This window comes from Varroa destructor, unplaced genomic scaffold (genome assembly GCF_002443255.2).
Source record: "Varroa destructor unplaced genomic scaffold, Vdes_3.0 BEIS01000002.1, whole genome shotgun sequence".
Taxonomy (NCBI): Eukaryota; Metazoa; Arthropoda; class Arachnida; order Mesostigmata; family Varroidae; genus Varroa; species Varroa destructor.
Window position 1 is genome coordinate 15,223,314 of NW_019211455.1, and position 18,400 is coordinate 15,241,713.

Genomic DNA, 18,400 nt, shown 5'->3' on the forward strand with positions numbered 1-18,400 from the left:
TAAAGCGAGACGGGGTAAGTCGGGCAAGGCTACCGCTGAGCCGACCCGCAGCAGGAGCGGCAAGAAGAGATCAGAGACGAGAGCGGGAAGCTGGCTGTGGCGGTTCGTGAGAGCAAAATTACTATTATTATTAATACTACTAGGAAGAGAGCGATAATGCTGAACTGCGACGTAGCGATACGATGTGTTTGCCGAGTTTAGAACGTTTAACTAGGAAATGTATACGATGAGCTGATCCAGAAACGTAAGGAGTTGTTGGTTCTAAAGTCGCACGTACAATTTTTGTGAAGCGCCCTTATATATCGTAATTAGTCACCGACGTCAACGATTAGTCGCTTATTAGAAGCAAATGAAAGTATCGTTTGGCGAAACTGTTACTCTCTTGTAACTACAACAGCTCCAAGCTTTTTTCTGTTATCCTGAACACAGCGGACACAGCTCCGAACTCGTCAAACTATCGACAGAGTTAAGTCGGCCATCTCCAAGTAGAGCAATGGGACCTCAACGGGGTAAGTCATAAAGCCTCCTGAAACTATACTATGAGCCGTGACTCATGAACTGGTAGTTTCTGCTCATCACCTCATCGGAGTTTCTGCTCATCGGAGCCATAGAGTATTGCGCCAACATCTGCATGAGGTTTCAGCACGTATGAGCTCAGTATGAGCCTAACTAGGTGCGTAAAACATATCGTTCGATGCAGTGGGTTTGCAGTCACTGGCAGATCTGTTGATCAAAAGGTTCTGACATATTTGACACTTTTTTGTGTAATTGCACGAATGTATGGATTACTAAAGTGAACATTGTTAAAGTTAAGATCCGATAAAACTGTGCGAACTTTTATCGGTGTTCCAACTCGATAGGTTCCCTAATCATTGTTGGCTAATCATTTCCACTCATAAACGAGTAAATGTTCTATTCATTTACATAGTCAACATAAAATAACCTAAATCGACGCTCTGAACATATAGAAGGTTGATTCTTTGATACCTAGTGCCGTCACTACATTCGTGACGTATCGAAAACTGTCTACCTACACGCTAGGAACGCGATGCCATTGTATTTGATTCCAGCCTTATTTTCACAGGCATCTGATGGATATTATCAGTTTCGAAGGCGTCACTGTGTACAGGAGATCCCAGAGGGAAAACAAACTGTCGTTAGCCCACACATAACATACACGAAGGTATTCGAGGTGAAAAGGTCAATCAAGCTACTGTTCCCCGATCAGTCGTGAAGTATTATTAGATGTTGTCAATACATGTTAAATAGAAGCGTACGACCCGACGCTAGCCGGCAGACAAACTCGTCGTATTTTAAGTTCAGTAGAAATAAACCTCGATTTTGATGTTTGGAACATACCTTGAGCACAAAAATAGCTTTGTGTCATAGTGAGTCGAAATTAGAATAGCAAGTTATGAATCTGATAACTGTTGTTTATTAAACATGCTCCCTATACATCTGTGCTAGATCTTCGGCGAGGACCTCGAACACAAATCTCCCGAATAAAGTTAAATCGAGACCTGCGATTACGATCTACGATGTGTCCGATACGTCCCTTGGAGCGTTGAATTTACAGTACGCTAGTTAGGAACAACGATTATATAGCTGAGAGCTAATATGTGGTCTAACAGGACGGCCGACGATAGTGTTACCGATGTCCGCTTCAAGTAGCAGTTTCCTTAAAGTCATGAAGGCCGAAAGCGCGAATGGTAAAAGCTCTTTCGTATTACTATGTTCCTTATAGAACACATGCTTATTTAATGTTTCAGCTCGGATTATAAGATTTTAGCTCATTTTTGCATCGCTAAAAACATATGAACTCAAAAGACCATTATCAATAAGAAAAAAATATGCTGCACAACAATTCCTCGGCGACTTAACCCTATGCTGTAATAATTTTCCCATACAAATATCGTGCATAATTACGTTTACTATTTTTCAAATAATACCATCAGATGACAAATAGATGAGTGACTTCCGGCTAACGCGTATTTCGATTAAACTTCAAGCTAACACGGGCGGGCCAACGTTTGACAGCATTGGCCGATGAGCCCCCCCCATAGCGAATACGATATAACGTGATGCTTATTCTGCTTAGCTCGTGCACTTTTTGTCAGTATTGTATTTCCGTACACTCACTAGGATATCGTGGAGACATACCTGCTAATCTGAGGGACATGTTGTGGCCTATGTATGGAGCCAGACTAGACACACTTCACTTTGTGCCGGGGACCAGCCGTCTGATGGGTTTCCTAATGGTGACGCCGGACGTCAAACTTAAAATATAGAAAGTACTGCTGGCTAGCAACTGTTCTTAAATTAAAGTTAATCATCCTTGAAGCAACTAATGACACTGAGGGATGCCGCGGCCAAAAAGAATTGCGAAATAGTTATGGGAAAACGCCGATAAGGACACGAATGGTCACGTGCTTTACTACACTGCAAATTACAAAAAAAATCTAAAAAAAAAAAAAAACGAAAAATATAGAAATTAAACGAAAAGTGCCGCTTTGAATTAAATTGTTGAAAATGAGTTGTTTGCCAAGGAAATGTTTACATATATTCAACTCCAAAAAAAATGTTAGTCTGATCGAAATTGCTTAACGGCGCTCAATCATGGCGACACCGTATGCGAAGACACGCACGGATTTGACGGCTCGTTTATAGATTAAACCTCTGAAACGCATATTTCTCAGATGTAATTTCCAATAAAAATTCGGGCACATAGACGGAATATATCTCTAGATACTCGATCTTTCGATCGGCAATTTCAGAACCTGTGTATATTTTTCCTCGTTGAGGTGAAAAATCACTGTGAAAGACCTAAAGCACTGTATATTACAAATCCGGACAACATAAAAAAAAAAAATATTTTTTTAGAGAGTCGCCAGAGAGTTGATCGAATATTAGCTTGCGTATATGTTTTATGGGTACCATATTGCAGTTAATTAGTATATCCGTTATCCTTTGGTTCAACTGCTGGCGGACGACACACATGTTCGCCTGTGTGATTATTTGAGCGCAAAATATAATAGTCCAACTATAGTATTATCCTTCTATTTAGTTAACGGTTTCGGTAAAGATTTAGCCCATGTTTGTTAGATAGTTATGACTTTTATCTTAAAATGAACGAATAACGCGGTGATCAATCCTACCTTGAACCTTGTACGATCTAGGTATCGTGTAATCTTTTCTTCTGCTCGGCGCCTTTAGGTTGAATGCTCTGCCCAAACAAGCTTATGAGCCGATGCTTAGCAATCAATACGGTATATAAAAAAAAAAAACGCTACTCATTATTTTTACGAGTTTGTCAGTCTAGTATTATTCCACTGGGTCAGTGCTGGTAGTAACCCACTAAAGGTACACAGTTTCAAATTTAGCCCAATCGATGTGGTGAAGGTCGTAAACGCGAGAAAAAAAAGTGGGAGAAAAAGGGCAGCAGGAATCTCCCAATCTTACGTTCCGGGGCGACATGATGAAAGCGTCCAGCTTCGATCGGTCTGGTTGAACTGTGCCATCCAAGTTTGTATTGTACCATCTACGTACGGCATCCATACAACTTTTAGTTACCATTTATTAAATATGAGCAGATAACGATATTTTTTGTTCGTTTTAATGCCTGTTTTAATTTTTCGCACAGCGAACTATCTATGAGGACATCAATCGGCTTGATAACTTAGCAAACTAGTGTTTGCCCCTACCCAAATTGAGTTGAGAAATTACCAGGGCGAATATGATTATTTATTCTTTAGCATAGATACGGGTATATTTGTTCTTTATCTCACACAAATCTGGTTACTTTTTCTAAGGGGTTTCTTTTATTTTTTAATAAATAAAAATTTTAAATAAGCGACATTTCAATCAACTTTACTTATTTCTAGTTGATACTGTATTACTATATTGATCTAGTGATTTTATACTTGCGCCTAACGATACTCATAACCATTGTTTCTGCCAAATTACGCTACCTTTATTTGGTTTGGACACAAAGAAGTTTTCAATATTAAAAGCTGAAAAAGTCATGCGGAATTCACAAAATAAAACCTTTTTGTGAGCGAGCGTTATAAGTAAAAAAATCCAATGTTTTGACAATACGTTAGCCAACAAAAACGGAGACTAAAGGAGGAGACAGTTTGGCGCTGCGTCGAGGTGAAGCTGTTAAAAAAGGTTTTTTCTACAGCGCAAGAACGAGTCTGACCATTGCTTTGTAGTGAAGCGCTGTAGTTTTTGTCAACACTGCATCAGTACCAAATGTGCGTTTGTGACGTAGAGGGTCGTTACGTGCCTTGTGCATGTATGCACGTCTCGACCCCTCATTCTTAAGTTGTAACATCAATTTTACGCGTCCCTAACAATATTTCTCCTTTATATTTAAAGGGAAACACTGAATTGTTGGAATTTGCGCGAATGTACAAATCGCAGCTCCGCTATTCCTCTACATGACCATGCTCTTTTTCAATATTTTCTTATCGTAGATTTTTCTTGTGAACATGATTACGACATTTTTCTTCATTATCATGTTAGCTAGTACGTTAGTTTCGTTCTAGTCCCAGAGAATTAATTCAGTCGACATTACTTTCCTCATAGAGAATGCACAGACGTCCTACGCGAGTGACGAAGTAGGCAGTGCGGGACCGGAACCGTTGACGCTCATTATACGCGACGTCAGATTTCACGTGCTACGGAACACTTTTCTAGAGCGAACCGTCGCGTAATAGTAGTTGTGAAATAAATCTATTGGGTTGTACAAGGCTTTCTTTGATAGGCCGAGAGGGTTGATCAACTTTTGAGCCGTATAAGATTGAAAAATGCAATCTTAGTAGACGTTAACTACGCTCACCTTCATTACTCATACGTTTCAACCACTGCGCGAAATTGTGTACTTTATTATTATTAAATACTATTTTTAAGTTTAATCACCAATAAACGATCTAGTGTATCGTTTATTGGTCTCCTTTAGTAGTGACCTGGCTCCAAAAGCATCCTCTTCGGGTCTTCGTTGTTATATAGCTTTGCCTGGCTTATTCTTATGAATCCAACAGCGATGTTATGAATAGAGGACGCCATGTTCGCTATCCGAAGCCGCGTAATCAAACGATACTTGCACTGCTAACTAACAAAAGAGGATTTATGGAGACTAGGAGGAAGATTCGACAACTGCGAAAAAGGACAAAGGACGCGGATTTACTTCTATATGAAAAATGTAACTGTAATATGACTTATTTAGATGGTGTAGACTCTAAAACATTTAGCCTTTTATTGCTAGGCACATATAGGAATAGTTAAGACGATAGCAGATGTCAAGATAGAGCCGATTTTATTTCTCCATTATGTTTTATTGAATCAACTTTTTATACATTGTGTATCTTTTCCTCTCATTTCTGCTCTTAAGCAAAAAAAAAAAAAACATCATAATCTGTCGTTAATATACAACCGTTTGTCTTTCCGTTTCATGCCGTAGTCATCTGCTCTCGTCTAAGAACAGTGTTGAAATCATTCATTTTCCTTACCACTTAGGTGATAAAAAGTAGTAACCGGAATAACATAACAACCATCTCAAGTCACTTTCGTATGTGTATGTATGTATGTATGTATGCATGCATATACACGTTTTATTTTGAATGTGTTTAAGGCAGCTACGGACCAATAGTGTGTCTAGATTTGTGGCCACCGGTGACTGTTTTTTTGTATGTGTTCGCAATCTGACTAATGTAACTTTCCGAATCTTCGTTCGTGCTTCTGAACTCAGAACTGAAGACTCAGAAATGTTACCGACACAGTCGTCTCTGACAAAATGTTCTTGACGTCCTTACAACAACGCAGGACTTACGCTAACTGCTTATGTGTTTAGTGGGGTTGTATCAATTGCTGTCCCGATTAAAGTACCGTACAGCTGAGCTTTTATTCCTTAACAATCTAGTTACGTCTCTTTTTTTCCCGTTAGAAGTCAGCTGACCTAATAAATACGGCTTGAATAAATCTCAATCAGAGATTCTATTTAGTAGCATCGTGTGTACTGTCTTTAAAATTAGTGCATATATATGTTTATGTATATTTCGCAATGTTCATGTAGCATGGTCGCCAAACTAACGCATACTACTGCATCCATAACGATAACCAGCATGTTTATTTTGCAATAAATGTTCATCAGCATCGTAGCATAGTCGAGAAATCGCAACGAATAGGTAAAAAAAAAAACAAAAACCCCTTGTAACGTAAGTAATCAAAGCCATGGATAAAGACCCAGATCTTGTAGTTACCAAAAAAAAAGTCCTCCTCGCTTAGCAGAACACAAAATTGCAGCTTCATGTTAATACACTGCTCGCAAAAAATGTCGTCTATGGAGCAGTGTTCTATTCTCCAGCAAAACCATTAACATTAATTTTCCGTATTTCTGACTTATGGTGTTTGGGCCGTAGAAACTTGTCACTTACAACACACGTGCTTCAATTAACATATTCTTCATGACACCATTGTTTTTACATGCGTAAACGACGTACGTTTCCATCATTCCTTCGCTTTGTCGTGTTATTCGTCAGCTTCATTACTTCCTCACCGGCATATTGCAGATCGCCACTATTCCAACGCGCTCTTCTAGAGTAAAGGCTGAATCGCGTCCCCAGCTAGGACAACTAAGACACATGGGTTATTTTACACCGCATACTGCTTGACGTCCCTTCGTATGATGGTCTCTTTCATCGCGCTTTATATTTACGAAGCTAATAACCTGTGATTGGGAGACACAACCCTCATTGGGCTTCGGAGGAATTTAAGTATTGGACTCGCTTGTGTGCAGCATTGTGCACGTCATAGAAAAATACGTTTAAAAAAATACCATTAACATAGTGACTGCTATGACTGAAATGTATGCTGTTTTTTTTTTATCCTAGTTGTACTTATTTGACGCTATTGCCGTTAGACATTATCACGACTAAAAGTCAGTCAACAGTATTCTAACTGAACGCGTGAACAAACATTTGAGGTCGTCCTAACGATAATACGGATCTGGTCAGATAGGGTATGGCACATAGCAAAACACGAAAAATCCATGCATACTGTTGTTCGGAGACGATATCGAACCTATTTTATTTAACTTGTCACTTATCAACTACACAAGGCCATTTTCACTTACAGCCTCCTTGCCTCCATGTTTTTCCCACCTGCGTTACTAGACGGTAACGTCAGTATTATGAGGCAGAGTTACTGCAATAACAAGTTGCCCCTTTCAAACTTCCGTTTCTCAATCAAGCCTAGTTATACGCTGCTGACAACATTTAAATCGATGTAACAAACTCATAGTAGCAATGGCCATTAAGAGTGAAATTGTCCATTCATCGCTGGCATTATAACCACTACAGCATTATAAAACGAAGACAAACACGCTCATCGATACCTAACGTATCATAATAAAAATAGTACCAATAAAATATGCACGTATGTAGTAATGTGCTATCACGGCGGTAACATATGCTAATTACGCGGGGCTTTTTTCGTTTCTTCGAGATAGCACGCTGATGACGTAGCTCGTTGTTACCGCTTTCAGTACAAAAAAGCGGGAAGCTCCTGTTGCTGAATGAACATACACCCACGAAGCGGAAAAAAACTTGAACACGATCTAGCATTGACCCAATGTTTGTGGACGCTACATCGGCGTGTGAGCAATGACTGCACAGAAAAGACGTGAGTGATTGCCGTAATTGCGTCTGTGAGGCACAGCGGTCATATAGCCAGCCGCCTGACTCACAGCCTATTTGCACAGCTTAACAGCGCATAGCGTTTTCTGCCCTATGCCTTAAGCATTCTTACTCATCGCCCTGGTGATCTGTTCGCAAAGCCACTGCAATTGCAGAAAAAAATGACTCTATTGGAGAGAACACAACGTAGTTCTACCTCTTCACTGAGGATGTAGTTTACCGAAATGAATGATTTTTTTAAATATACATATTCATAATAATACAAATACACAGTAAAATAAAAGTAAGAAATAAGCGTTTTTTTCACAAGCATTTGAAATAGTTAATTAAACGATAATTGGTGTCGAGGAATATGCGTTTGCGTGTCTCTGTCTATACGTGACTAAACGTACCTCTATGATCTGGACGTTGGGTAAGTTGATGATTTTACCATTCTCCTTAGCCTGAAAGAGTCCCTTTCTCTTGGGCTCCTTCAGTAGAAGTTTGACACCCTCATTGCAGGAAACTGGGGGCCGAATTTGATCCCACGTGTATTCCCACTCGCAGTTCCAATGACCGAAGATGTCGCCCTTTTCCACAAATAGGACCCGTCTACAAAAAAAGCAATCTAAACTTAGCGATGTCGAGCCGAAAATCAAACTGATCCTGTTAATTTACTTCTCGCGTAACACCGAAGAGATAATAAGGGAGTCGATTTATTCGCAGTCATGAACAGTTACAATGCATTGACAGGAGAAATTAATAATTTGAAAATGATCAACCCAGTACCTGAAAAAAACAGGAATAGATGTAGTCTAAACGAAAAGGTTTTAGTCTATAAGGCACTCGCGGAAAATTGGGTGGAAATTTTACTTACAGGCGAGAGAAAATACGTGACTAGTTTTGTTTATAATGACAATACAGGTGAGCATGGCGCTGAATTCGCACATGAAGCTAGCACCTCGATAAATACTGAAAAAGGCACGCAGGACTATTACCGTAGTATACAAGAATCAGTTTCTAGGACATCGTTGCTAGTAAACAATTCATAATAAAGGGATTCAGGGTGGATACGTGAACGATATATCGCGTACAGATTCAGAACGTAGAAACATCAGCCCCATGTACAATACAAACAACTTGGAACCGGCGCTAAAAACAGCACAAATTCCTCACCAACTTCTTTTGCCCTGAGAAGATTCTTTTTTTATCTCTCACTCACTCCAGTGGGCCGACTGAGCGTCCATTTAGCTATGTTTTAAACTTTCTGCACTGGCTGACCCATCTTCTCACACAGGACCCCACCAAACCTTGTGGGGGATTTTCTTCACATTTATTTTTAATATGTGCCTCACTGTTCTCTGATTCGTCCCTTGAAAAGGTTACGTAGTTTTTAGTTGACTGAACACACCTATTATATAAATTCAGACCCAGAAAACTATGAAGCACTCCAGGCCAAGGGTCGGTCAGGGAAATACTTGTTTACTTCATATAAGAGGTGAGTGGCTTCCTCTCATTCGCAGTTTGTATAAACCTCGACGCAGCAGACAAAGATTTGCATATGCAACGCTGGACAACTCAATAAGCCAAGCCCTATCTTGCCAGACGCATCCGCGCCTTGTTATTGGAGACATAATCGTTGAGTTTATATATAGCTGTAAAGAATGGTATTTGGGAAACACTAGATGATTGTTTTGTGGGACCCGTTTGCCCATCTGTTTGTGTACCCCTAAGGACACACGAAAGCTAAGGCAATGCTTATATCTTATTGTCTGAAAGTCCTTGAATACAAAGTAGTCTATACGTTGCATCCAAAATCAAAGTAACAAAAATTGCCACCACTCCTTATACAAAGGACCTGGTTACGCTAGAAGTGCTAGGTAGGCGCGAAAAAAAGCTTCATTAAAGGATAAACAAATGACTGCGCTTACTGATTCGTGAGTATGACGAAGCTTTGTCCGTCGCTACAGACGCGCAAATGCGTTATATAGGCGTCGGAGGTAGCGTATTTTCCATTTTCGACTTCTTGTAGAAGCTGATGACCTTCAGCTTCCATACGATTATACGCCGATACCACTCCGCCCGAGCGGATTAGCCGTGGAGGTCGCACGGGCACAGCCACGTCCTCTAACTCTGTTGCTCTGATATGAGGAAAAACAACCCGACGAATCAATCGAAATTGCCGTTAACATTTAAGAAAGATCGTATTGCACTTGTTAGCAATAAATTGCGGCTTTCGTTCAGTTTAACTACATAGAATGTCAAGGTACTTCAAGATCAGTAATTCATAGAAGCAAAGCGTAAATCCTCGGGTCGCTAAACTGTTTCAGGGATAATACATAAGTTAGAGTACACACCTTGTAAATCACTAGTCAGCTAATGCAAGCTTCTTTACCTATCAAGATCATGGACATGCTGCTTACCTTTTGACAGACGCAAATGTCCCACTAGCAAAATCGACTACTCCAGATGCAGGTCGGGCAACTACTCCGATAATGCCCTTCCCCATACCCTTCATGAAGCCGGTGACGCCATCTTCCCGCGCTCCCTCGAGCGGTTTGGTTACGACGCCCGTCACTCCGTCGTAGAAACCCATCACCAGGTCCTTTCCGCTCTGGGCGATACCTTCGGTAATGTCCTGCGGTCGTTTGTTTTTCTCCAGTCGGCGCTTCTTCTGGTACTCTTCATCCATAGTGAGAGCGGCGACGCCTTTACCGACCGCCCCCGTGATTTTACTCATTGCATCAGCTGCTCCTCCCACAGTATGTCCGATTAAACTGCAAACTCCTGGAAATAGAAAAATATACAGAGTGCCATAAAGAAAAGCGTTAAAAAAGAAATAGAAAGCTTTGGACAAATGACATGTAAACTCCTGAAGCAACTATCTAATCATTATCAAAAACCAATGCTGAAGAAATTGTGGTGAAGTTATTTGTTCTCATCTATTATTTCTTAAAAATAGGTAAAAGTTCCCTTATTAATATATAAGTTATCACTATGGCGAAAAAACTAAAAAAACGTTTGTTGAACAGCCACTTAGAGAAAGCGCGCACGCCATTCCAACAGAATAACGTGAGCTCCAGAAGGGACGCTTTTGAGAAGCGCCGTGAAAGGCCTTGATGGTTGACGGCAAAGGGCACTGCTTAGGTCGCCCAATACGCTATTCGCGGTGTTCATCAACCTCAAGGCGCCCAGGAACGAAGTTACGCATAATGGCCGAAATAGCTATCCCCATAAATGTGCTCAACCTTTTCGCTGCGATTATACAGGACAACAGGATAACCATTGATAACGAAATGTCCGAATATCCACCTTTCACAGTTTATCTTGCCGAAGAATCTTGCTGGTCAAATACAGGGGTTAAGGAAATTAGTCCCAAGTCATCTTACATGCGGACAATTAAGTCATGTACAGGTGAAGGTGTAACCTCAAGTGTGGTCAACTCTTGCATGCCTAAAGGTGGCACTCAGAAATCTATGACTGACCGTAAACCTGACCAAGACAAAGGCGAAGGAGTTCGAGCGAGAAACAGGACAGCGGCCTCTAGTACCTCGCCCCTTACCGAGGTAGCCTCTTGCCTGTGTTACCCGGTTTATGTACGAGAGTTTCCTCTTCTTCGCGAATGGCAGTAGTTACCGCGCGTCAACGAAAAATGTGAAAAGACAGTACCGGTTGCACAGGCGACTATATCTTCCTATCCCTTACCTCCTCGCAACAGCCCTCTGTTCGTTTACCCTCGAAACTGCTTCGATCGCGACGTAAGAGATACGCAGTCTTACAGTCAGTAAGCTCGAATAATTGAATCGCATCAAAGCCTTTTTCCTCAAAAGAGTACTGGGATCTGTAGTGGTAACCTGAAATCTGAGCAAAAATCTATCAAAAACTTTTTCCAAAAAAAGCGATAGGAATTGTTTCGCTTCGGGTGCGACGAGGAACAATGAGCAGAAACGCAGGAACCAGCCAATAGACATATCGTCATTCGCCTTGCCGCAGGAGGACATTCTTCAACATATTAGGTTTTTGCAAGCCTGGCGATACACGTAGGTACTCCAGATACGAAGGAAGTTGTGATAGATACACCATACCGCCTGTTGATGCCTGGTATCGTCATATAGCAAATCTTTTAGATTTAGCGGATACACTTAACAAGGCTTGTATAACCCATAGCACGTCTTTTAATGGTTCTATATGCTCTTGTAAAACTATGTACTGTTGATTATTTTTTACGAAGTATTTGATTACCGCCAGCCAAGGTGGCTTGATTTTTTCAATTTGATTTGACTATTGTTATTAATAGTATTACTTTATATAACAAAGAATAAGCTCGTTGTTAGTTTTGGCAAACTTTAGTATCATTACAATGGCTATCTGTAATCTAATTTTAATCCCTACTATGCCACAGGCATCGTTGCCCATGTTTATATCTTTAAAGCTCTTGTCTACGCCATATGCTGCACCAAATTTACCTTGAGCAAGACCTGCGATGAACTCCTCGGGTCCTTGGATGGCGCCCTGCAGGGGTTCGTAGAATAGGTCTCCCACTCCTGTCGTGATACCCATCAGGAGACCGACAGGGTTACCCATAACGTCGAGTCCAAGAATGACGACGTAGAATTGCTTGAGCGCCTGCTTCGTGTAGTGGGACGTAACGTCCCCAACGAGCTGACTTATCGTAAGGAAGTCATTTTTGCGCTCGAAATAGTCCAGTTTCAGTATGGCCCCCTGGATGTCAGCGAGATTGAAACCGAAGCTCTTCAACAATAATTTCACGCCTGAAAAAGCGCCCTCTGGCGGTGGTGGTGCCGATCCTCCGGCTTGCATGGAGAACGACAAGTGGATCTTCATAGGCGAGAGATGTAAGAAGTCGATGTAGTCACGCTGTCCTTGTACGGCGTGCACCGAGGCAATCTCCCTCAAAGGTGTCTTCGCGACAACCATATCGCGCTCTATTAGTTCGGCCTGCATAGACAACAAAGCTATCATAGTAAAAGCTCGGAAAATAATTCGAGCATAGTATTGATTTGAAGTATAATAATAAGCTGTAGATGTAGAGGACAACTATGGCGGTAACATCTACTCTGTACCGTGTGCGTAGCGTAAAGCATATAGTGCACATTCGTCTGTTTTCTGAATGTCGGTGCCATTGGCATGTGTTCCTACGGCAAAGCTATATATAGCTGGCATATGAACTCCATATCTAGCACTTACATAGCCTGTCTTCTTCTCGGAAAGCGTAGTGAACGCGAGGAGCGAGTTTACGAAGCACATATCGATACGAATGGCAAATTCTTGTATGAGTAATTTACAGTATTTGACTTGGCGAAGGTTACTGCCAGCGAACTGTCGCATGATGAACGACATCTCGATAAATGGTTTTGCAAGTTTCTGTTCGCCAACCGATCGCTTATAAACGACTGGCGACAGGATAACAGGAAATTGGCAGTCACGGATTTGGTTGTCGGTCTGAATTCGGTGGATTTTGAGGTGGAGGGCTTTCTGGTTTTCAGTCATTCGGACCAGCAGCCACAGACCTGGTCGATTGGTACGGCGGAGCGCTTTCGATTCCGGTGCTATGATTTCCATCTCATTGAAATCTACCCGGTATTTGCCGATTTTCACTGCAGACGAGATGGTTTCTTGTCCGACAGCTTTGACAATGTTCAGGTATTTCTGGTACTCGACCTCGAGCTGCAATCCATAATCGAAACCAGAATCACTTGCTGCTCATGGTAGGACACCCTTGTTGTGATAGAAACTATTCCAGATGATGTTTATTCTGATGAATTATTACTATTGAGATTTCTGCTTTCGCCAATGACTGTACACTTACTGACACCGTAGAGTACATGCGAATGAGTCTCACCTGGGTAGAAAGGTCCGTACTAAGAGTTTTGTACTTTTGCTTGTGTTTCGGCCGCGATTCCCAGTGCGCTCCAGATCCCGTAACAGATAAGTAAACGATTTCTCGCCGTATAGGATCATCATCAACAAGCGAAATGCCCATTCCATGAAATTCGACCTCAAGCTCCATTGTGCAGCGTTCCAAAGCACCGACCCGCTCGATTCGTGTGAAATGATGCTTGTCATTGCAGAAGTATAAGACGCGTTGTTTACCATCGAGAAATGAACCCCAGTAGAGTACTTTGTTGTTTGGAAGCTGAATGACTCCGTTGGCATCCTAAGAGAAACGATAACGCCATGTCCCTTGATTATTACAAGCCACGCTTAGTGGAATGGAAATGGAAAGCTATCATAATCAAAGTGTACCTTTAGCTAGAAAAATACATAGCCAATACGCTACGTACCGCACGCGCAGCATATTTCCAATGAGTCTGACCTATTTGTTCATTCATTCATTCATATCAATTGGTACAAACCGTTAACGGGCCGATTTTGCAGACGTCGTGCTCGCTGACCCAGCAACAAATCTGACGGTTTTCTGTGGGGTCTTCCCACGCATAGTGAACCGAATGGCCCACTTGCACACACTGGGCCGAAGCGCCGGTATACATCTGTTTCACGTATACGTTTTCATCCGTGTCGTTGACAAGGAGCACAGCGGAAAGGCCCTGTTCGTACTCGGAAAACGAAACGACGGTCGCGCTATCTTCGACTTGACACGTCATGAAAAGACCTCCATACTACATCATCGTTATTATTATTATTGTTGTTGTTGTTGTTGTTGTTGTTCATCATACACCAAACGTATACGATCTGATTACGTTAAGCATGTCTAGCGTCCTGTTTACAGTACTAGCGAAAAAAGGTTCATTCACGTCCTTCATATCCGGGTTCAACATGTGAATTTGCAGGATACCTTTATTTGATTTTACAACCAGTGACTTCTAAGAATGTTGCCAAAATATATGACCAGGGACGAGTAGTTAATTCGCATAACACGTACCTTGTTGTCGAGCCTAAGCAGGACGGAGCTGCTTTCCTTAATAGAAAAGGGCACAGTGACCTCATTGGTGTGAGCGTACCTGACCACCAGTTCGAGTTTAGCAACTACGGTCGGCCATAAGGGAATACATTGCTTATTCTCGACTTTTAGCCATGGTGCCCCTTCAGTGTTCTCTTTAACCTCGATGGTGCCGAACTTCGAATTGTTCATTACCATATAAAAGGGCGTGAACGTTACGATTCGAGTCAAAGTCGTTGAGCTCAGTGAAATGCTCACGCTCAGCTGAAATAACACGGTTTCGTTTCGTAGTACGTTATTCCTAAAGCTACCGAAGCGACTTCCTAGAATGAATTCGGACGATAAATTTTTACCTAAATGACTGCGCGTAAATTTGAAATGTGCGTCACCCCGCCAGCTGGCCCTATCCGTAAGCTATAAGCTACTTTTCTACCCATGGACTATTTTTAGTAAATACTTACCGGATATATTTGATCCTTCTTGGCGCTCTTCGCCATCAACGTTCCCGACTGGCCAACCGCGTCCAAAGATGTCTTCGATGACCATTCCGAGTCAAAGATTCGTAGACACATTTTCTTCTTGGGTGCAAACATGTGTTTGGCTCCGAAGGTGAACAGCACTGGGTCCGGGTTATCTGCCCGGTGACAGATGCTCTCCTCGTTCGCCTGGAAAGGTTGCGTCACTTCGTGACTCACGGAGGTTGGAAGAATCCACGCGCAAATTTCCCTGAACCTCCCGCACGACTTTTCTCTTCGGATCTCAGGCTGATCACAAGGGAGCGTCATATAGAATGCGCAATATGGTATATGTAGTGAAGTTGGTCGTAAGCCGTGAAAATAACGAACGAGTTGATAAGACAACGCAGGGGTTAAGAAAAAGAAAAAGGGAGGACAGACTGCTCTGATTACCACATATATTTCGACAATGTTAGGCGCTACCTCATCACCGATTGTGTGGCTCCTAATTGTAACATAACATACACATACACATACATAAACAAAAATACCGCAACACTGATGCTGTACGTATCGATAACGAACGTAGGATCGAAAACGAAGATCGGTTAAAGTTGAAAGCTGTTGTACAGAGAGTATAAAACGGCACCCAGACCTAGGATACTGTATGGGACTAATAAACTGTTGAAAATCACTTGGAGAGCTCATTTCAAAGGTAAAAGCGGAATTGAGTAACTGCAATAGAGAACTTGCTCGAGATATCTCGGCCAACTTTTCTATTCTGATTACGGTCCAATAATTTCTAATAATAGTAAAAAAATTTCGAAATTATTTTATTCCGATGCATAGTTCACTTCAAATGATGATTCGCACTATAGCCCTTGTTGTATGTTTAGGACAGCTTAACTATCCTGAGGGATACATGTATGGCGCTGGAGTCGCTTGAAGCTAATAACAGTACTTCATGTACGCTATGGTATATCTAATTCTTAAGACAAGTGCGAGCGCAAACACTATTGCACGAAACGAAAACATATGATCAGACAGTGCATATAGAGTAAACGCATATTAAACCTGAATGAACAGAATTCGGCCCTCATATATTGTTGGCCAACAGGCGTAGAAGGTTCGCGATTATTGAAAGCTCTGGCCGTCGCTAAGTGTCACCTATCGCTAAACATCTTAGACCATTTAGATATCCAGATTTGAAACGGTTCACAACACAGCTTCAAGCCAGTAACGTATTATATTTTGTCGGAAGTTCAGTATCTCATGCAAAACTGGGCGTGAGTACATAGACACGTAATAGATCCTTATAGTTAGGTATTCCGACTGTATTTATAACATTCACGTACAACGACTCTATATAGAAATAAGGTCTAGATTATAGACAACCAAAAATTAACGCTTAAAAGAAACACATGCGACGACAAGTAATCATATAAAATAATTCACAGCCGGTCAGCAATAAGGACCGATCGATAGGACTTGTGCTAATAGATTTGGAAGGAAGTGAATCAATTCTTCACATGAAATTACCTCACATTCTAAGCGCAATGTGCCACAAAAATACATGGACAAACACAAAATATGTCTGTTTCTCAAAATGTTGGGCAAAAAAGAATACGGTTTACACCGAACATCCGTTTTTTTCTCTGCCGTATTCCCAAGGCTGGCAAACTGTTGGCGTGGATTTCGACTTCGTGCATTCTGTGCCCACAATAAAGACAAAAAACCAGCCTCGTGTCCTTGGGTCAACGTATTCCTTTTCTCATATGCGCCGCAGTTGGCGCACAAAAAATCCCCCCCATTTATCGATCACCATCAGCAGCAGACAAATGATGGGGGATAGCAATCTGATGAGAAAGCCGTTAGCCTAAATTGACATAGACAATACTTTTCACTACAGATCGTATCTGCGTTAGTTACTAGCGAAGATATCATTATTTGTGTATCGTTAAATCTGACGTAATTTATGTGCTTTTTCTTGTTTTATTGATTGCGTTGCAAGCTATTGTATAATACCTCTTCGAGTTCGTTGGCGCGAAAACACGAACAGCAAACGTTCGAGGCGGAAGAAGAAGGTGTGGCCATCTGCAACGCTCGGCTCTTTTAGATAGATGTTTAATATATGACTTTTAAATAGCTATATATTGTTATACAGATAACATCGCCTAACTAGAAAGCACACGAACATGTACAACGAAATCGTTAAAACAGAACAATAACGTAACCAATGAATTAAAAACAAAAAAAACTATTTCTACCCTATGGTATTGTGTTATTATTGAGATGGCTTGTTTTTTTTTCTAGGTTACATTACACGGCTCAGTCGTATCAGTAATGGTAGCTGGTGACAGTGATAAAGGTAGTCGAAATAAAGCGAAAGCTTAGCAGGGCTCTCATTAGTTCAACAGATAAAACATTACGCTTTACATTCACAGATAGACGATTCGTTTACGAAAAAAAGCACAACTGAAAAGGGTCGTCCTCTTATCTGCAAATAAAGCAAAAGATAGCTGGCGGTAACACTGAGGAGATAGGTCACGTGGGGAATCGTGCATAGAATTAGCAAAATAACAGGGGACCAATTACAAGCTCATAACTAATTACAGGATAGGAAACAACTCGCAACAATGAAAAAAGTGGCCTTTTCGGCCACAAGATGCCTGACATGTGCAGGCCAATCACCTATCGAAAAAGCTGTTTTTCGCCTTTGATAGTTCATTATGAGCATTTACTTTGAATATGGGTATAATGCAACATACATTACTGATCAAACGTCTTCTTCAACAGAACAGCGAGCAGTAGCTATATTCTTTTGTGAACAGATTACCTTTGTGTTATTTTTCGAACAAACTCAATTATGCCCATGGTATGCAGTAGTAGTACTATAAAATCATGTACAACTTTACTGCAGTACACCATTTCACAGTAGGTGAAATGGTGATGCCTAAGAATAGGAAAAAAAAACAGTAGTTATCCTAGCTTTTCAAAAACATACCATAAAATTAATAGTCATTACCTTTCTCACAGTGCGTTAAACACTTGTATCTAAAAGCGACCGTGGGACTTGGGCATGAGGAACTTTTTTACTCGGTAAGCTTGGATTGGATAACAATTGAGACGTACAATGCGTGGACACAGAGCAAAACAGAAACTTCAACCGGTAACAAGTGTTTGGACACACTGGAAACAAAGATAGCTATTACAGATGACAACTAATTAAATCATGGATTATGACCTAGTCACTGTAATCGTATTGCCTATTGCACGTTAATACTTCAACGAGGTTGGTTGTGCTTGAAAGCGCTTGAGCAAACCTGACTTCAATCGTTAATGCATTAGGC

The 18,400-nt window shown here is 41.2% G+C and overlaps 1 protein-coding gene and 1 long non-coding RNA gene across 2 annotated transcripts in view; one reads left to right on the forward strand and one right to left on the reverse strand.

The window, feature by feature from the left end:
- The first annotated feature begins 23 nt into the window (after positions 1 to 23).
- On the forward strand, positions 24 to 17,341 carry LOC147757425 (uncharacterized). Its single transcript, XR_015321943.1, has 3 exons — positions 24 to 509; positions 1,085 to 1,709; positions 17,062 to 17,341. It is a non-coding gene; the product is annotated as an uncharacterized LOC147757425 (long non-coding RNA).
- Vps13 (vacuolar protein sorting 13C) overlaps positions 5,301 to 18,400 on the reverse strand; it is a 50,074-nt gene continuing 36,974 nt past the window's right edge. The window contains exons 22-32 of the mRNA XM_022793440.2: positions 17,076 to 17,144; positions 15,057 to 15,359; positions 14,578 to 14,859; positions 14,051 to 14,314; positions 13,537 to 13,851; positions 12,882 to 13,361; positions 12,140 to 12,632; positions 10,097 to 10,460; positions 9,605 to 9,814; positions 8,087 to 8,285; positions 5,301 to 7,837 (exon numbers count right to left, since the gene is read on the reverse strand). Coding sequence (XP_022649175.1) covers positions 7,793 to 7,837; positions 8,087 to 8,285; positions 9,605 to 9,814; positions 10,097 to 10,460; positions 12,140 to 12,632; positions 12,882 to 13,361; positions 13,537 to 13,851; positions 14,051 to 14,314; positions 14,578 to 14,859; positions 15,057 to 15,359; positions 17,076 to 17,144 — 3,024 coding nt within the window. The 3' untranslated portion in view covers positions 5,301 to 7,792. The remainder of the gene's footprint in view (positions 7,838 to 8,086; positions 8,286 to 9,604; positions 9,815 to 10,096; positions 10,461 to 12,139; positions 12,633 to 12,881; positions 13,362 to 13,536; positions 13,852 to 14,050; positions 14,315 to 14,577; positions 14,860 to 15,056; positions 15,360 to 17,075; positions 17,145 to 18,400) is intronic.